This window comes from Hypanus sabinus, chromosome 12 (assembly GCF_030144855.1).
Source record: "Hypanus sabinus isolate sHypSab1 chromosome 12, sHypSab1.hap1, whole genome shotgun sequence".
Lineage (NCBI taxonomy): Eukaryota > Metazoa > Chordata > Chondrichthyes > Myliobatiformes > Dasyatidae > Hypanus > Hypanus sabinus.
The window spans coordinates 39,285,621-39,306,788 of record NC_082717.1 but is presented as its reverse complement, the minus strand read 5'-3'; the positions used below and the strand labels follow the sequence as shown (position 1 = coordinate 39,306,788).

At 40.5% G+C, this 21,168-nt stretch overlaps 2 protein-coding genes across 5 annotated transcripts in view; one reads left to right on the top strand and one right to left on the bottom strand.

Moving 5' to 3' along the window:
- ubr2 (ubiquitin protein ligase E3 component n-recognin 2) overlaps positions 1–21,168 on the top strand; it is a 222,762-nt gene that overhangs the window by 11,346 nt on the left and 190,248 nt on the right. Inside the window, exon 2 of one of the 2 annotated variants that reach the window (XM_059985777.1) lies at positions 10,627–10,684. In XM_059985777.1, coding sequence (XP_059841760.1) covers positions 10,664–10,684 — 21 coding nt within the window. In that variant the 5' untranslated portion in view covers positions 10,627–10,663. Of the gene's footprint in view, positions 1–10,607; positions 10,685–21,168 lie in introns of those variants that run through there. The other variant, XM_059985778.1, reaches the window with a different exon arrangement.
- The window catches only part of LOC132402794 (transcriptional-regulating factor 1), a 260,989-nt gene that overhangs the window by 233,094 nt on the left and 6,727 nt on the right, over positions 1–21,168 (bottom strand). Inside the window, exon 1 of one of the 3 annotated variants that reach the window (XM_059985783.1) lies at positions 10,678–10,732. The exons of the other annotated variants lie outside the window; for them this stretch is intronic. The gene's annotated coding sequence lies outside the window, so the exon portion shown is untranslated. Of the gene's footprint in view, positions 1–10,677; positions 10,733–21,168 lie in introns of those variants that run through there. 3 annotated transcript variants of the gene reach the window in all.

The window sequence follows — 21,168 nt, the reverse complement described above, 5'->3', positions numbered from 1 at the left end:
TGTGTGCAGAGTCTTTATGTTACATATTTATTAAATAAAAGTAATTTTTTGCAAGAAAAACTCATGATGCCGATAGTGAGGTAGGATGGTATCAGCTCCAGAATTTTATTAATCAGCTGGTGAGATGAGCAAAGAAATGGCAAATTGAATTTAATCCTGATAAATGCAAGGTGATGCACCCTGGAATAATTACTAAGAGGAGAATATACACCATAAATGTTAGGGCCCTCAGGAGTACTGAAAAAGTGAGATTTTGTGTGCACATCCAAGGAATCCTGAAGGTGGCAGCACAGGTAGAATGGTGATTTAATAAAATACATATCGAATACTTGCTTTCTTTCACCGCAGCACAGAATGCATGAGCATGGAGGGTATAGGACTACTTCATAAAACAATGGTGTGGCCACAGCAAGGGCCAAGCATTTCTGATGATCACACTGCAAGATGGATGTAATTGCACTGAAGAGAGCTCAGAGAAGGTTCACCAGAACATTGCCTGGGATGGACAGTTCCAGTTATAAGAAGAGACTGGTTATGCTGGGTTTGTTTTCCTTGGAGTGGCAAGATGATGAGGGAAGGAGTTGAAAAAAAGGGTATCTAGAATTATGAGGGGCAAAGATAAAACAGAGAGTAGGGAACTTTCACCCTTCGTTTCCAAAACTGGAGGCATAGGCTTAAGATATCTACGTGGAATTGGAGGAAGAATTCATTTTAATCCCATAGAATCTTCAAAGTACAGCCTGAGTGGGTGTTGGAAGTGGGTGCTCTCAGAACTTTCAAGAAGTTTCTAGACAAGTACTTGAATTACCAAGCTCCAGATCAATTACAGATAAATGGAGTTAATATAAATTGGTATACAAGAGAGCACAGATGCTGGAATCAGGAGCAACAGTCTGCGAGAGGAAATTAGAGTTCGATCAATATCTGTGGGGTAATGGAATTGGTGACATATTTGGTTGAGACCCTACATTATGATGGAGAATGGAGAGGAAAGGTACTCAGTAAAAAGAGAAGATATGGAGAGGTGAAACTGGATTCAGTGAGTCATAGCTGAACTGAGGAGGGGACAAGAGATAGTAGGTAGATAGAGCCAAATGGAAAAGGATGTGGACTGGTGTTGGGAACAGAAACAGGTGAGCAACAAGTGGAAGAAGACAAGAAAATAAAACAGAAGATGGAAATTTTTTCACCTGAAACTTTGACAATTATCCCCATCACCCCCCTCCCCCCACACCTCAAACAAACTCTGCTTGACTTGCCAAGTTCCTCCTGTAGACTGTCTGTTCTAGTATAGATGGGCACTTAGTTAGCATGGTAGTACAAAGGGTTTGTTTCCGTGCTGTATGGCTCTATGACTCTAGTTTCTCTTCTTTTTTTAAAAAAATGGAATGCAGATGGAAGACCCCTTTAACTGTTGCAATCATAATTGAGTTAAATTCATCATTGATCAGATTTTTTAAAAAGCCAATTGTTAATGCTACAAAGAAAGGAAGAAAACCGTATGGAGACTCAAACTGTTAACTAAATTTGAAGTTGGAAACAATTTGAATAGAATGCACATCTGTGAACAGCACAGATAATCCAGTTGAGAAAGAAGAGGGAAAACTACATATAATAGAGAGGGGAAATATTAAGAGGCTTTATTGTCTTTCATATTGGATAATTTAGCATTTGTGAATGAAATGATTCAAGAAAGGAAAAACCATCACAATTTTCAACATTTTCTAATTCTTTTTGATTAGAGGTGTGATGCTACTGTTGATTTAAAATGTATTTTAAAATCAACAGTATTGATATGTATTTATTGACCATCAAAGGGGACAACTACTATGGAAAGATGTCCTGAGGTTCATAATCATTTAAAAAGACACAAGTTTGACAAGGAAAATCAAAACTAATTTGTTAATGCCAGAGTGAATATTTCAGGGTGGTAACAAAACAGGTTGGTACTGTTGACATGGGTGGTTGGTACAAGGACTTCATCTAAGTATTTGACAAAACTTCACATGGCAGACCAAAATTAGAAATGTAGAAACAACAGAGGATTCAAGTGAGAATGATAAGTTGCATCCATGGCTAGATCAATGGTAGGAAACAGATTAATGGTTTTGAGATAATTTGTGAATGTAAGACTACTTCCAGGAGGGACAGGTATTCTGTTGGTCTCAGTGCTTGACCGCTTACTTTTCAAGTTTTTCTTTAATCAGTAATTTTGTTTGACACATATCTAAGTAGTTTTCCATTTTCAAGAAGTTGGCCCAGCTGAGAGGGAGGAAGTAACTTGTTCACTTTAGAGAGATATCAACGGACTGGCCAGTAGGGAAGAAAAGTTGCAAATTTATAATTAAATGTCATAATACTGCACTTTATAAAGGGCAAACAGAGAAAGGGAATAGCAATAAATTGCTGAAAGCCAGATGTATGGAAATACAGAAGATACATGGGCCAAATAATATATCTTAGACACAAAGAGCAGGGTGTTCATAGTTGAATCCAATGAAATATTTAAGGTATATATACATTTCTGGTCACCACACAACCAGAAAGATGTTACAGCACTAGGGCTGATGCTAAAAAATCTTGAGGTCATTGGTAGGACTGAGAAGTTTAACTGAGGAAAGAGAGTAGAGATCGATGTGTATTAGAGCAGTTTGTCATTGAGCCAAGTAGGGGATCAGCTTCACTGGATTGGATATTATGTAATGAACCGGAGGTGATTAGGGAGCTTAAAGGTAAAAGAACCCTTAGGGGGCAGTGATGCAATATGCCAGCACATCTTTTCTTGGATTCAAGTTCATCTTGAAATTTGATAGGGAGAAGTATGATGTAGCAGTTTTTCAGTTGAGTAAAGGAAATTACAGTGGCATGAGAGAGGAATTGGCAAAAGTAAATTGGAAGAAGATGACAGCAGAGCAGCAATGGCATCAGTTTCTGGGGAAAATGAAGAGGGTGTGGGATCGATGTATTCCAAAAATGAAGAAATACTCAAATAGCAAAATAGTGCAACTATGACTGACAAAGGAAGTCTAAGATAATGTAAAAGCAAAAGAGAAGGCATATAAAGCAAAAATGAGTGGGAAGACAGCAGATTAGGAAGCTTTTAAAAACCTACAAAGAGCAATGAAAAGAATCATTATGTGAGAAAAGATTAACAATGAAAGCAAGCTAGCAAACAATATCAAACTAGATAGTGAAAGCTTCTTCAAGTATGTAAAAGATAAAAGATAAGAGTGAACATACAGCCGCTAGAAAATAAGGCCAGAGAAATAATAATGGGGGTAAAGGAGATGGCAGATGAACAAAATGAGTATTTTGCATTGGTCTCTGTGGAAGACACCAGACCAGGTGAATTGCACTCCAGGGGTCTGAAAGAGGTAGTGGTAGAAATTGCGGAGGCATTAGTAATGATCTTTCAAAAATTATTGGACTCGAGACATGGTGCCAGAGGACTGGAAAATTGCAAATGTAACTGCACTCTTTAAGAAAGAAGGAAGGCAGCGCAAATGAAATTATAAACCAGTTAGCCTGACCTCAGTGACTGGGAAGATGTTGGAGTCAATTATTAAGGATGAGGTAATGGAGTTCTTGTTGACACAGGACAAGATAGGACAAAATCAGTATGGTTTCCTTAAGGGAAAATCTTGCCTGACAAACCTGTTGGAATTCTTTGAGGAGATTATAAGTAGGATAGATAAAGTGGATGCAGTGGATGTTGTATACTTGGACTATCAGAAAACCTTTGACAAGGTGCCATACATGAGGCTGCTTACCAAGTAAGAGCTTATAGTATTACAGGAAAGTTATTGGCATGGTTAGAGCATTGGTTGATAGGTAATAAAAGGATCCTTTTCTGTCCAGTGACTAGAAGTGTTCCACTTGGTTTGGTGTTGGGAATGCTGTATATCGATGATTTAGATAATGGAATAGATGGAGTTGTTGCCAAGTTTGCAGATGATACACAGATTGGTGAAGGAGCAGGTAGTGTTGAAGAAATAAGTAGGCTGCAGAAGGACTTAGACAGATTAGGAGAATGGACAAGAAAGTGGCAAATGAAATACAATGTTGGAATATGCATGGTCATGCACTTTAGTAGTAAAAATATTATTAAAGGCTATTTTCTAAATGGGGAGAAAATCCAAAAATCTGAGAAGCAAAGGGACTTGGGAGTCCTTGTGCAGAAAACCCTAAAGGTTAACTTGCAGGTTGAGTCAGTGGTGAAGGAAGAAAATGCAATATTAGCATTCATTTCAAGAGGACTAGAATACAAGAGCACAGATGTGATGCTGAGGCTTTATTAAGCATTGTTGAGGCCTCATCTTGAGTATTGTGAACAGTTTTGGGCTCCTCATCTAAGTTGTTCTGGCATTGGAGAGAGTTCAGAGAAGGTTGTGCAACACACACAAAATGCTGGAGGAACTCAGCAGGCCAAGCAGCATCTATGGAAAAAAACACAGTCAAAATTTCAGGCCGAAACCCTTCAGCAGGACTGGAGATAAAAAGCACTGAGGAGTAGATTTGGAAGGTGGGGAAGGGGAGAGAGAAACACCAGGTGACAGGTGAAACATGGAAATGAAAGGATGAAGTAAAGAGCTAGGAAATTGATTGGTGAAGGAGACAGAAGGCTGTGGAAGAAAGAAAAAAAGGTGGGGGGGGGGGGAAGGAGCACCAGAGGCAGGTGCTGGGCAGGCAAGGAAATAACATGCGAGAGGGACAAGGGGATGGGAAATAGTGAAGGTGCGGGGGCGATGAAGGCATTACTGTAAGTTTGATAAGTCGATGTTCATGCCATCAGGTTGAAGGCTACTGAAACAGAATATAAGGTATTGTTCTTCCAACCTAAGTGCAGCCTTATCATGACACCTTACATTCCATTTGGGTAGCCTCCAATCTGATGGTATGATCATCGATTTCTCAAACTGCCAGTATTGCTATCACCTCCCCCCCCTCCCCCAAACACACACACTTTCAAATCAAACATGTGTGTTGCTTGGATTTCCAGCATCTGCAGATTTTCTCGTTTCAGAGGAGGTTCACAAGGATGATTCTGAGAACGAAAGGGTGTTGTACGAGGAACATTTGATGGTTCTGGGTCTGTACTCACTGGAATTTAGAAGGATGGAGGGGGGATCTCATTGAAACCCTTTGAATGTTGAAAGACCTAGACAGAGTAGATTTGGAAAGTATGTTTCCCATGGTGGGGGAGTCCAGGACAAGAGGCCACTGCCTCAGGATAGAGGAGCATCCATTTAAAACAGAGACGCTGAGAAATTTCTTTACTCAGAGGGTGGTGAATTTGTTATTATAGGCAGCTGTGGAAACCAAGTTGTTGGGTGTATTTAAGGCAGAGCTTCATAGATTCTTGATTGGACAAGGCATCAAAGATTATGGGAAGAAGGCCATGGGAGATGGGAGAAAAGGATCAGCCATGACTGAATGGTAGAGCCGACTCGATGGGCCAAATGGTCTAATTCTGTTCCTATGACTTTTGGTCCTATACCATTTCCTTTGAGACAGAATTCTGCAAGGTCAAGCTAGATCGAAAAGATATACATTCCCCTTGTAAAAAAAAAGCCAGTACTATAACTTGAAATAAACAGGAATTGACAAATTTTCACCCCCCCCCCAAAGGTGACAGTTATGATCCTACAGCTTATGATCTAATGAATAAAAGGAACAGTTTATAGAATTTAGCACTACAAAGATCTATGTTTCCATATCTTTGGTGATTTTTAGCTTTCAACACAAAGCAATTAATCAGTGAATTTTTAACTTGGTAGAACCATTAACTTTGCAGTAACCCATTTCTGTCAATATAACAACCACATGTACCATATTCTTAATTACTCAGTTATATAACGTATATTTTGGACATAAATAGTATATTAGCATCAATTTGCAGTGGCAGTAAGAGATAAGTTCACCTGGCTTCAATGCACTGAAAAAGAAAGTTATGTTGCTCACTTCCCATAAATTTTACTGGCATATTCATCCAACCAGTATAGTTGCAGCAATTTTCTTTTTACAAACACTCACAAAATAATAAGAGATTTCACCTAATGTAAAATAATCATGCTTTACCACCAAGGAACCAAGTAAATGCAGAAGCCAAAGTATAGACAATTAGTAAAGTGCAGAATTATAACCTGCTGATTGACTGAATAAGATACAGTGCTTCACAGAATTAACTTCCGACCACATATCTGTATCATCACTATTTCCATCTCTATAACATTGCTCAACATTAACCAGTCTCATGTTGCCCAGTGCTGAAATGCTCCTTGCTAAATTCTATAAACTGGACAAATTTGAAAAAATCCTCTTCCTTGCTCAAGCTAGCTGTTCCCTTCACTTATCCTGTCTCATGCTCATTGACCACTAATGGTGACCAAGTAACATCTCCTTTTTAAAGTCCTCAACATGAGTTTAAAATTCAGCCCATTCATTCAAATTTTCCAAAGCCTCTAATCTCTTCTGGTCTACTAAGCTTTCTAGATTTAACAAAGCCAACATTATGCCCTTTCAGTTGGCATTCCCATAAACTCAAATTCTTTCCATATACATTTATTATCAAACTTTTTATCATTAGCCCAAACATGTCCTTGTGTGCCTTGTCTTTTTTTTAATATAGGTGAAACATCTTAAATGTTTTGTTATACGAAAGTAATAGCATGTTAACTTAAATTGATGTAACTGAATTTGTTCTAACTAAGAGAACGTACAACATATTGACAATGAGATAAGTTATCTATCTTTTTGGTTGTACTTAGCATGCTGAGAGAGCAAGCTTTTGGCTGCTCAGCTCCCGGCAACTGTCTGAGCCAACTCTTAAAATTTTGTTTTCATTCAAGAATGGATCAGCAATTTAAAATTGGAAACTCAGCAATGCGGGGATATCCAGTGTGTCTCTTTGGATGAGGCAATGGCATGCTTAATTCTTCCTTGTGTCAGGTTTAAGTAAATCATTGAATTCCCAACAATAGCCTTAAATGTAGTTAATGCTCATGAAATTTCACATCTATATTTTTTTTAAAAAACTTGTTCTATTCCAGTCCTGACATGACTGTTTTAATTTTAAATCCTTTTGGATATATTTAAATAATACATAAACCCACATGTTCTGCAAGCAGCTTCCTGCCAAGGGCTGTCCGCTCAGAAGATCCATCTTAATTTGAAGCTGGTCATTCTTTGAAAACTTCCTCTACTGAATCAGCCCTAGTCAAATTTGCCATCTTATCATTAAAAGAGATCCATCCTCCCATGTGATGCATTGGCAGTCAATACTGTCAGACACCGTTATTACCACTCAACCGTCAGGCTCTTGAACCAAAGGGGAAAACTCTTAATTTACTTGCCGCATCATTGAAATGTTCCTACAACCTATAGACTGACTTTCAAGGATTCTTCATCTCGTGCTCTTGATATTTATTGTTTATTTATTTAATTATTATTTCTTTCTTTTTGTATTTACACAGTTGGTTGTCTCTTGTACACTGGTTGAATGTTCAAGTTGGTGCAGTCTTTCATTGATTCTCTTATGGTTACCATTCTATTCTAGATTTATTGAGTATGCTTGCAAGAAAATGAATCTCAGAGTTGTAGCTGGTGACATATATGTACTTTGATAATAAAATTTACTTTGAACTTAAATTGCATGAGCAAATAGTAGATTCCAATAAAAGGTATTTTAGACTGAGACTAAGTTCTTCTGCATGCAGTAATATTCAACACTTTGATATTTATATCTGGAAACTAGTTCAAACGCAAAAATCATAGGCATTTAAAAAAGATTAACTATTGCAGTAAGACCAGAGAGCTCTTGAAGATCAATAATGATCTTGTGATTTCACAAGTCAGATAAGAGGAAGGAAGGAAAGTAAAAATAAATGTTTCAGTGACCCTGCTGGGTTGTCATCTTGAGTTGAGAATGGACAGCGAGAATAGGCAGGATGAGCTGTGATGTCCAAAATGATTGATGTGGTCTGTTACTTGAGCTTAGAGATGAAGTACACAGCATAGAAAGGCAGTGGTGATAGACTTATTTTTAAATATAGCAGGATGGGCACTATTCTCAATTGTAATTAGCATGTTTGTGAGGCAATCTGAACATTCTGTAGCTGGAAGATAACATTGATAACTATTGCCTATAATGGGCTAAAGCAGCTTCACTTCATACTTCCTAAAACTTGAAAGACTGACTAATTCTGCATTGTTATTCTGATTGTCTGTTAAACTTCAGCTGAACTATCTCAAAGAACTTGGAGGAAACAGAATCATTCAGTTGAAACCTCATATACAAAATGAAAGGCTACATAAGGGTTTAGAGTACACCACATCCGGTCCTCCTGTTCAATTTTGAACCGTCTGAGATTCAGTGCTAAACTGCAAAGCAATGTTTTTCTGCTTGTTGCTTCCAAGTATAACTACTTTTTCCTGAGGAAAAAAAAGTTTTATTTAGTTTAATATCTGAAAGTATATTATGACTTCACAAGGCTTTCTCGCTCAAATAATGTGTACAATAAGCAAACATGTGCCTCAAAAAGTAAAAGATAATCCATGGGAAAGCATGTTTACCGCTTGGCTTGAATGAAGTTGACGTAGTCTGGTCAAAAGCTACAATACAGAGCAGGGATATTCAGCTTATTTTGTATCTGTACCAAGGTTTTGCAAGAACAACAGAAGATTACACCACTCCCCCATCTATTTTTGGTTCCATCTGCCCTTGACCTGTGCCTCAGTGGTTCCCATCATCACCTTTCTTTTCTGATTTCAGCATTAGTTGCCTTTGTATTCTTACTTATCACCCTCCCAGTTGTCTCCAGCTTTACCCTCCTCACTCTTGGCTCCATCTGCCTTCACCTACCATCCTCCTGCTTCCATCTCCAAACTCAAACCTTCCCACACCTGACTCAATATTTCACCCCAGCTTGTTCCACCAATCACCCCCTTGCCTGACATGCCACTCACTCTCCTATTCATACTGGCCATCTCCTCTCTGTTTTTTGTCTTGATGCAGAGTTTTGACTTGAAACATCAATAATTCCACCCTAAATTGTCTTCCCTCTCCTCAAATGCTGCTCGACTTGCAGAGTTCCTCCAGTAAAACATTGCATAAAATTACACCTACAGTTTTACTCCTTCCCTATTCTGTCATACATTCTCAAGCTTTAAATACATACCTAAAACTTCTGCATCAACACCCACAATCCCTGTGACATGATCCAACAAATTGTATGTATAACTTCAGTAACTAAAAAAAAAATCACTTAATATTTAGCCCTTTTATTGTAAATATTTCCTGAAAAATGAAATATCACTGCAAGAAGAATAGGGCTGGTGGTGGTGGGTTTGCCAGGGGGTGGGGGACATTGATGCAAATACTACAAAATTTAGGAACATTTGATGACAACATTATTGCTCATTCATCCCAAGCTCAAGGGAATTGGAAAACTTCAGACCATGAATGGAAGATAAACAGAATCATATGTTGGAATAAAATAATACTACAGATATAATGCATTTGAATTGTGAAGAAGACATAAATACTCAGCAGGCCAGGCAGCATTTAGATCACACTTTGAACCACTGATCCTTTAATCAGAATTTACATGTTGAAATATATTAAAATAGCAATGTTCATCTAAAATACTGGGATAATCTAGCTTCTTTTTAAATTATGCTTGCAACCATACTTAGAATGTATTACATTGCTACAACCACTTCAGTGTGGACACAAGTGTTGCAATTGTAAATGTAGCGAACAGAATGGGAAGACTGAATTGTCAGGAATGAGCATGCTCCGACTGGAAATTGAAAAGGAATTAAAATATTAAGGTCAACACAAGACCATAGATGCTGGAGTTGTTGATATTTCAGGTTAACTAACAATGCGCACAAAATTTCCCACAGATGCTGACCGACCAGCTCAATTCCACAGTTTGTTGCTTCAGGTGATAAGATTACTTTTCTTTCTAGGTTCTAGGTGACTTAGACTACGACAATAATTTTCATCTTGCCCAAAATAATGGCCTTTTTAAGCTTAGGCTGCATTTGAGAACTGAATTTGAAAGTATTAAATTAATGCCATGATTAATCTACTACTTTAATGGTTATATGAAATGAAAAAGATTTGTTGTTTTTACTCTTACCCATTTACTTACAACGAACTATTTCAGTAAATTAATTTTAACTCTCTCCATGACTGCTCCTTGCTAAAACAAGACAGCCTGGTGAGATTGGGTTTTGATGTTACAATAATCTGGAATATTTTCAAAGTGAGATAATGGCAAGGTTCTCATTAAATGATCCTGAAACACCTGCAGGAGATGGGCAGTAAATCATTCCTAATCCTTTTAGCCCTATGATAGAGTCAGTTATGAAACATTCTCACAAATTAAAAACCACCACTTGGGCAAGTATCGGTTGATCACTACATTTAAGATGTGTAATTATACAAGCATAACCTCAAGTAAATTATAGATTATTTCTATAGTCAAATAAAAAAGTTGCACATACTACAGTGATAGACCATGAATGTATATCACAGGCAAGACTGGCTTAGCCTTCATTAGGATTGCATTACACTCTAAGGAACCAAATTGCTCATCTTTGTAATTGTTTGATTACCAGGCTGGAATAGCAAGAACATCATCTAGAAACAAAACTGATGAAATGTCTCACCAGAAACGTGAGTCACGTTTATTCATTTCCATAACTGCTGCCTGACCTGCATCGTTTCTCCAGCATTTTGTGTGTGCTGCAACAAATGTATAGTGTTATTTCTCAGTTCGACAACAATCAAAATGCGATGGCACGATCATTACTGAAATTAATTTTCTTGTCAACAGTATTAAACAGAACAGTTTTTGCTTGCTAAGTTTCATTTTTAAATTGTAACTAAATGATTAATTACTTATTTTGGTAAAGAAAGAGGTCAGTCTCTCAGGGACTATGCCAGTTCTCAGCAATCTGATCAGTCCATTCCACCATTCATGAGATTTGAAAAAAAAGAGCACCCAATGGGAACCACATGTGTACAGTGATGCTGTGTAAATTCTACACAGCCAATAACCAAGGCACCATTGCTTCCTGTGGGCCTTCTACCCATTCTCTGTGATATACACAACTCTTCTTTAATTCAAGTGCTTCACCATTTACCTGGAACAAAAGGTAATTACAGTAGACATAAACCTACCAACCCAAGCATTCATGAGATTTGAAAGAAAAAGAGCACCCAGTGGGAATTACATGTGTACAGTGATACTGTGTAAATTCTACACAGCCAACAACCAGGGCCAGGATTGAATCAAGGTCCTTTGAGCCAAGCCAACAGAACTAATTGCTGTACCACCCTATAAACTCAGACTAGTTTTGTACTCACTTCAGTGGTCCTCCTCAGCTTTTAAAAAAAAGTCTACATTCTCATACCTGCAAAGTATGTGTTCTGTTCCCCACCATTTCTTCTTAATGATGACACGAGCTACTAGACTTACAGAACTGGCATTGTCCTTGGATTTCCTAGAGATTGTTTGAAACTTCATGTTGCAACAGTGAATAATATTTCTTTTCAACTTCAGCGTTTTTGTAAACTTACTAATTACATCAATTGTATCGAAATGTCTCAGATCCCCTGTGATAATATCCACATCCCCACCTCCATAGAGTTCAAGCACCCAAACTTGAGAGCCTTTTTAGTTGACTGTCCAATTAATTCCATTTTCTACAATGGCACCTTCACCCCCCCAGAAATAAGTCAATAAATCAGAATCAGGTTTAATATCACTGGGCAGTTGTTGAGAAATTTGTTATTTTGCATCAGCAATATATAATAATAAAACCTATTACAGTAATATTTTTAAAAATTAACTAAATAGGTAGTGCAAAAAGAGAGGGAAAATTACTGAGGCCATGTTCATGGCTTCATTGCCCATTCAGAAATCTGATGGCAAAGGTGATGAAGCTGTTTCTGAAAGGTTAAGTGTGTATTTTCAGGCTCCTATACCTCCTTGATGATAGCAATGAGGAGAAAACACGTCCTGGGTGATGGAGGTCCTTAACGATGGATGCTGCCTAATTGAGGCATCGCCTTTTGAAGGTGTCCATGATGCTGGGGAGGCTACTACCCATGAAGAAGCTGGCTGAGTTTGCACTTGCCGCAGCTTTTTCCAATCCTGTGCAGTGGTGCCTCCATAGAATATACTGATGCAACGAGCTGGAATGCTCTCCATGGTACACAAGTAGAAATTTGCAAATATCTTTAGTGACATACCAGTTCTCCCCTAGCTCCCAATTAAATAAAGCCACTGCCATGCCTTCTTTGAAGTTACATCAATATGTTGGGCCCAGGATAGACCCTCAGTGAAGATGACACTCAGGAATTTGAAACAGCTCACCCTTTTCACTTTGAATCCCACGAAGAAAAAACACACACCAGTTCTCAATTTTCCCCTTCCTGAATTCCTTGGAATTTCTGATGCTGTGTGTAAGGTTATTTCTGCGATACCACTCAACTAGCTGATCTATCTCACTCCTGTATGCCTCTCACCACCATCTGAAATTCCGCCAACAGTATTTGTTTCATCAGCAAATTTATGGATGGTTTTAGAGCTCTGCCTATCCACGGAATCATGGGTGTAGAGAAAGGTCAGTTTGATAAAACCAAAGTTTCTTGAAAATCATACACTTTATTGGAAAAATTTGTACATTCCCAGTTTCAAAACACCCATCTCTATAACATTAGGCATTCCTAAAATTGTGATGTCCACCCTAGAAGAAAGCCAATTCAACATGATTTCAATGCCCAACAAAATCTAAATAACTTTAATACAGGCTAAAATACAACTGCTTGCAAAGAATAGATCAGTTGCAGTTGTGTCATATCAATTTGATTTAAATTTGACATTAACGAGTTTTAAAAGATTATTAATTTCAGCAGGAATATCTCTGGGTGTTTAATTCAATAGTCAAAAGAAATTTGTTATCAAAGTACATAATTGGCATCATATACAACCCTGGAATTCATTTTTATGGGCATATTCAATAAATCCATAAGAGTAATAACCATAATAGAATCAATGAAAGACCACACCAACTTGGGCATTCAGTGGGTAAAAAACAACAAACTGAAAATACAAAAATAAATAAACAAACAATAAGTATTGAGAACATGAAATGAAAAGTCCTTGAAAGTGAGTCCATAGGTTGTGGTAAAATTTCAAGTGAAGTTGAAAGAAGTTATTCCCTGTGGTTTAAGAGCCTACAGGTTGAGGAGCAATAACTGTTCCTGAACCTGGTGGTGTGAGTCCTGAGGCTCTTATACTTTCTTCCTATTGGCAACAGTGAGAAGAGAGCATGGCCTGGATGGTGCTAGATGCTGCTTTCCTGAGATAATGCTCTGTATAGATACGCTCAATGGTGGGGAGAGCTTTACCCATTATGGACTGGGCCATATCCACTACTTTTTGTAGGATTTTCCATTCAAGGGTATTGTTGTTTCTGTACCACGCTGTGATGCAGCCAGCTAACATACCCTCCACTACACACCTACTGAAGTTTGTCAAAGTTTTAGATGTCATGCCAAATATTAGCAGCTCTTAAGTTTTGCTTTGCTTTCTTCATAATTGCACTTTCATGCTGGTGTACAATGTACTGTGTATGTTAATCAAACTGGCTTCTTTGGTTTGCTAGAGTAGGAATGCTTTTATGTTTGATAAGTGTTTTCTCTCACAGTTGTGTATTCCATAACGGTATCTGGTGTGAGTTTGATATTGTGTGTGTACGCGCAGCATAAACTTGATTCTCACAGCACCCGCGTGTACAGGAGGTGGGGTTGGTGAGTGGCTGGATCTCCTTTTCCCCTAGACATATACCAGCCTGTTGGATAAGTGTTACACTGGGCAATTGAAAGTTTAAAATTGCTGATCCTCTCTACCTCAGGTCCTCTGATGTGGACTGGCCTATGGACCTCTGGTTTCCTCCTCCTGATGCACCTGAATAATCAGCACCTTAGTCTTGTTGAATTAAGATGTTGCTGGGGTACCACTCAATCTCCCTCCAAATATGCTAATTCATTTGATTCACCCTTCAATTGTGGTATCATCGTCAAACTTGAATATAGCATTGGAGCTGTGCTTAGCCACACAGTCATAAGTGTAAAATAACTGAAGCAGGGGGCTCAGCACATAGCCTTATGGTGCACCAATGTTGATGGAGATTATGGAAGAGATGTTGCCTATCCAAACTGACTGAAGTCTGCAAGTGAGGAAATTGAGGATCCAATTGCACAGGGAGGTATTGATGCTGAAGTCTTGGAGCTCATTGATTAGTTTATTAATTCAGGTGACCCTGTGCATCACAGCTTTTTCAGATAATGGAAATTTATCTTTATAGAATCTACAAGTTACAACCCAAAACTAAAGATATGTAATCAATAAAGTTTAATCTCATGGAATTTGTGATGGAAGAGAACTTGTATTTGCCCAACATGTGTGAATGAGAAAATTCAGCATTTCAGAGAATTGTGATATGCCAGTTTTCTAGGAACCTGTGGTGAACTACATATACCTGTCTGGACACGCCCCCCCCCCCCCCCCGACTGCTCCTGTGGCTCCTCCCACTGACCGTGGCTCCTCCCACAGACCCCGGTATAAAGGCGATTGAGGCCTGAGCCCTGCCCTCAGTCTCCAGGATGTAGCATGGTGGTCAATTGCTGCTTGTTCTTTCTTCCAGTCAATAAAAGCCGATATCTCGCCTCACGTCTCAGAGAGTTATTGATGGTGCATCAGAACCTAACCCCAGGGTCACCTGTATTAAAATTATTCAGTGTAACCGCTTTGAACTATCTTAAATCAAAGAATCTGCAAAATCTGCTTTTAATTGTGGCCTCTGTCGGTCGTGCTCGACCATGGGTACTGCACCTCTGGTAGTTACTGGTTTGTCAAGCAGCATCGACTATGGCTATTGAGGCTGATCCTGGAACAGCAGGGTCTGCCACAGTTGCTACATGTGTCGGGCGTCGTGGAATTGTTGTCTGCTGTGCTCTCTGTTTAGCTCTCTGCTCCTCAAACTGACTCAGGATCACCCTTTCACCTTGCTCTAGGTGTTGCTGAAAAGTACCTCACCATTTGTTGCGGTCATCTGCTGTATCCTCCCAGCAGTCTGTGTTGATTTTTAAGGCTTTCATGTCACACTTGCAGAGGTCCTTGAAGCAAAGCTGGGGCCTACCAACATTCCTCTTGCCTGTTGCTAGTTCTCCGTAGCTTTGCCGATATGCCTATTGATTTCAGCATCGAGGGAGAGGAATGGTTGACCCCAAGTATGTGAATTCGTGAACCACTTCTAGATCGTAATTGTCAATGGTAATGACCAGTATCTCCACTATGTTCTGGGCAAAGACATTTGTTTTATTAGGCTGATGGTAAGCCCAAAGTCCTTGCATGCTTCAGAGAAGTGGTCCATGAGAGTTTGTAGTTGCATTTTGGTGTGTGAGGTTATAGCAACGCCATCGGCAAAGAGCATGTCACATATTAAGATCTTTCACACCTTTGTTCTTGCTCTCAGGCACGCAGGGTTGAACAGCTGCCCATCAGACCTGGTGTGCTTGTAGATGCCTTCTGTCAACATCCCAAATGCGTGCTTCAATAACATAGAGAAGAAGATGCCGAATTATGTTGGGGCTAACACGCATCCTTTATTGACTCCACTACAAATAGCGAAGGGTTCTGATGAGCTGCCATCATACTGAACAGTAGCCCTCATGTCATCACGGAATGACTTGATGATACTTTGGAGTTTCGGGAGACAGCCGATCTTGAGGAGAATCTGAAAGAGCCCTCCTGGCAAGGTCGAATGCCTTAGTCAAATCGATGAAAGCGACATGGAGGGGTTTCTGTTGTTCCCTGCACTTCTCCTGGAGCTAACGCAGTGAGAAAATCATGTTGACAGTTGACCTCCTTGCACGAAAACGACATTGAGACTCAGGGTAGACTTGTACTGCCAGAATTTGTAGACGTTTCAGAGATACACGAGCAAAGACTTTGCTGACAGTACTCAAGAGGGAGATACCCCTGTAGTTGTTGCAGTCGCTCCTATCACCCTTGTGATGATTTTGGAGTCGCGCATATTTTGTGGTATGGCTCCTTCCTTCCAACACTAACAGAGGACCTTGTGTAAAGGTTGGAGGAGTGTGTTCTTGCAGTGTTTGATCAGGTCTGGAGGATTCCCATCATTGCCAGGAGCTTTCCCTGGGACCAGACTGTCAATTGCCTTGCTGAGGTCCTCAATGTTAGGTATGGAGTCGAGTTCATCCATGACTGGTAGACAATCGATTCATCAATGGCTGAGCGAACAACAAAATTTTCCCGAGTAGAGCTCACAGTAGTGTTCTACCCAGCATTCCATCTGCTTGTTTTTAAAATCGATGATTATTTCACCACTGGATGACTTCAGAGGTGCTGTCTTACTCTGCGATGGGCCAAGGGCCTTGTTGATACCATCATACATCAATCTGATGTTGCCTGTCACAGCTGCTGTCTGAACATCCTCACTGAGCTGGAGCCAGTACTCATTTGCGCACTGCCTTGCAGTATGTTGCACTTTGCTACTAGCAGCTTGAAATACCTGGTGTGTTTGGTCGGATGGTGAGCGCCTGTACTCTGTGAGAGCTGCACGCTTGGCTTCGATGACAGGAGTCATGATGTTGGACTTTGCCTCAAACCAGTCACTGCTCTTTGTGGTCTTTCTTCCAAAGATAGAGAGTGCTGATTTGTGGATGGTGTCACGAAGGTATGACCATTGTTCTGTTGCAGTATCTCCTCGTGAGGAGGTAGTCATGGCACCCTGTACCGACTTGGCAAACTGGTCAACCTTTTCTGACTGTTTTATCTCTGTTGTGTTGATGCGAGGTTTTCCAGTTTGTTTGGAGTGGTGGATTTTCTTTGGACGTAGTTGATCTTACAGCGTACTAAAGCATGATCCATATCACAGTCTGCACTGTGGTATGAGCAAGTGATTAGTACAGAGTTGATGAAAGAGCGCCTGGTGATGATCATGTCTAGTTGGTGCCAGTCAGACCATGGATGTCGCCATGAGACCTTGTACTGCGATTTTACCTGAAAGTAGGAATTAGTTACACACAGGCCGTGATAGAAGCAGAACTCCAGGAGACGTTGTCCATTGTCATTTATTTTGCCAATTCCAAAGTGGCCAAGACAAGACAGCCAGGAATTGTTATCGGCTCCCACTCTGGTGTTGAAGTCACCAAGGTGTATGAGGTGCTGATCACTGGGAATATTCCTGACAACAGTTTCTAATTTGTCACAGAACATGTCTTTTGCCTCAGAGGTGGAGTTCAAGGTAGGGGGATACACAGTGATGAGAGATACTGGGCCATGACTAGTGTGTAGGCGGAGAGTCATAAGTTGTTCTGATCCATTTTCTGGTGGCTCCACCATTTGCAACAAGGAGTTCCTAACGGCAGAACCCATTCCATGCTCATGGGGCTCCCTGCCAGAAAAATGTGTAGTCCCTTCCCTTCAGTGTACCTGAATCCACAAACGTGTTTCTTGTAGTGCAGCTATATCTACCTTGAGCCTCAGTAGCTCATTGTTAATGACCGCTGTTTATCGTGCATCTTCGATATCCTTGAGGTTTTGGTCAAGTCCAGTCATCATTGTGCGGACATTCCAACATCCCAACTTGGGGGGTGGGGGGGTGTTGTCTTATTCGATTTGTTTTCTTTCTCGTCTAGTGCAGTAGTTACAGTCGTATTATTCGTAGAATTATCCATTATCCCCATGCACCCAATGTGGAAGATTGACTGTGGCGGATCAGCATCTTATTGGCTGGGGGCTGCCCAGCTTGAGGCGGGCAGTAGCTGTCCAGTGAAACACAATGGTCTCTCCCACCGTCGGAAGCAACCCCTAGCGACATGCTCTATGCCAATCAAGCATTATGACTTCTAACCGGTAACTGCTGCTTCCCATGTTTATCCGGTGCTATAAAGCAAAGCTGGAGTGGCCTCTCCAGGGTGCAAGCCAGGTCAGAGATGATATGGAGATCCGTCTGTTGCCCATGCAGTGGGACCTCCCTCTCCATGCTGATGATAGGTCCAAAGGAACAACGAAAGTCGATACAGTTTGGTGTCAGCAGCATCGCAGGAGTTGCCGTGCCGGTGCTGGGTACAGCAGTCAGTCGCCTTTGGGACTCCGACTTCAGATTTTTCCTTGGGGTTTACTCCCAAAGCCTTTCCCATGAGTGGGTGTAGCCACAAAGTAGCAGAGGTTTGTAACTGGAGTATCCCTCTCCTTGATGAGCAACCATCCGTGGTTAATGAGCCCCATCTGCCCAGAGCAACTGGTTTTAAGGCGCTAGTGGCCTGCTTTTGCCCCTTCTCCTATCAGTGAGAACAGCTCCGCCGAGCACAAGAACCATGCCACACGTGAAAGCCGGGAGCTGGACTTGGTTGTCAGTTTGAGACACACGTCATGAAGAGCATTTGTTTAGTAGTGGGAGCTCGTCCCCACTACCACCCTTTGGCTATGACTACCTTAGGAACCTTTTAATTAAATACTTAAATAATACAATGAGGAGCTTAGTACACTATTTGTTGATGTAGTGCTTTAAAGTATTTAAATCCAGTATTAAACATGGCAGCAGGGTCCAGGCCCAAAGCATATCAATGTGATAGGCCCCAGGTCTTAGAGTGAGGAACGGCCCAATGTTCGGATGATATGAGCACCTGGCCAGATGGATTGAAACGGCAGGGTGTCAGGACTGGAGACGTGGGTGGGGCAGGTTCTGTTCACTGCTCCAATCTTGGTTACACAGAGGCTGAGAGTATGCTCCGGCTGCTCCAGGTTTCTTGTCAGTGGACTTCACTTTCAGTCTAAATGCTGTTGCTTGTTTTTATTGTTTACACAATTTGTGTCTCCCCACCCCCCTCTCTGCATATTGGGTGTTTGTTCTTTTTTTGGCTTTCTTGTTTTATAGATGTCTTGTAAAGAGATGAAGCTCAACATTGTATAATGTATACATGCTTTGATAATAAATGTACTTTGAACTTTGAATAATCTCTCACTTGATAGCTTTCAGACTTAGCCTAATATCCACCTGCACCAGTGTTTGCAGATTTTGGATTACTCTAATTATCTTCTTAATGCTTTCATATTCTGAAAGACAAAAGTCCTAAAATGGATCCATTAGAATCTTTCTTTAAAAATGTACAGGAAGAAAATTTAATTTGCTTCAGTCACGTTAGTGATATTTCCTGGGTAAAATTGCATCCATTAGGAAATTGACCTCAGAAATTCCAGATACAATTCACCTCAGTGCTTATGACATTTTCTTGGTGCCAGTTGCATCAGTCTGGCAGCCACATATTTTCACACTTCATGGTATAAATAGCTTTCGGGTGCAACTTACTATCTTTGTTAACATAACACAAGTTTTAAGCCACCATGCCAAGTTCTGCAATCAGATATTCAGATGTTGCACAGACTATCTGACATCCTTATTCTTCTCTGCTCATCATATTTGAAACTGTTTTTAGCGCCAACCAGTATTTTTTTTTTTAAATCATATATATCGAAGCTACAAAATGCCACCTTTGCCTCATTGACCAACCTGCACTGCACAGTGGTCAGGGACACTTGCAAAACATTTCACAATGCAATGTTTGGAAATTAAGCTTTGTACTGTTATGTCCGCAGCCCCCTCCTTTGTGAGAATCGCAAGAGCACTAGTTGAGGGGGGGGGGGGGTCAGTAGACCCAGGAAATGGGAGAGAGAGAGAGAGAGAGAGAGAGAGAGAGAGAGAGAGAGACGTGCCGAATACCTCGTTCCACCGCGATGCAAAATAATGCGACATTGACCATTGTCTCCTGGAGACCACGTTTGTGGATTGGGGACTATGCTATGTGCAAGCCCTCGGGCAAAGTGGGCTGGTTGAGAGAGAGATTGCATCATCCCAACCTGATTGACATCTGAGACCCCGTGAAGAAGTATAAAAGAGGGCCTGGGGGAACACCCCCTTGAGACGCACCAGAAGAAACGCTAACGATCCCATAGTAGCGGGAAGCCATTTGAAGGCAGTCACATGTGTTCGATTCCTTTGCTGGAATCGGTGACTGGAACCACGGAAACCAGCGTTTAGCTAACAACAGGGAAGCCCGCTCCCCTGATTCAACGGATTTGCTTCATAAGAGACCCAGGCAAGTTTCTTTTCTCACCAATCTCTCTCTCTCTCCAACAAGTGAAAACCCAGCGGTCCTCCCCAAAAGGCTGAGGCCTGCAGGAACTGAGTGACTTTTATATTTCCATCGGACAATATACTATCCCCTAGACAAACGATCGAGCAGTTTCTTATTGATGGTTATTATTAGACCCGCGCTTTTAGATTGAGTAGTGACGACGTATATTATCTGAATGTTTGTACTAATCTTATTTTTGTGCCCCTTCATAAATAAAAACTTTTAAAAATAGTACCATCAGACTTCAACAGACCTCTCTATCTTTGCTGGTAAGTGATCCAGTTACGGGATTTCATAACAGTACATATAAATGAAAATGCTTTAAATGCATTATGGAAAGTAGTCATCCCTGTAATAAAGCCGAAGAAACTCCAGTGAAATAAAAGTATAACATTTTGCCAACACAGGCCAGGGATCATCTATGGAAAGAGAAGCCTTGGCGAGCAGATTAAGTAAAACCCCAAGGCATTCTGCAAGCACACGAAAACGAAGAGGACAAGCTGTATGAGAATAGGACTAATCAGGAGTGAGAGTGGAAACGTCCGTGGAGCAAAGCTGGAGGAGGTAGCAGCGGTACTTAATGAATATCTTGCTTCAGTGAAAAGGACCTTGGCAATTGTGGAGATGACATACATCGGACTAAAAGAGGATAGAGCAAGAGGATAGGATAGGAAGAATAGGACCTATCAAGTGTGACAGTGGGAAAGTGTGTATGGAACTGGAGGAAATAGCAGAGGTACTTAATGAATACTTTACTTCAGTATTCACAATGGAAAAGGATCTTGGTGATTGGAGTGATGACTTGCAGCAGACTGAAAAGCTTGCGCCTGTAGATATTAATAAAGAGGATGTTTTGGAGCTTTTGGAAAGCATCAAGTTGGATAAGTTGCCGGGACTGGATGAGATGTACCCCAGGCTGCTGTGGG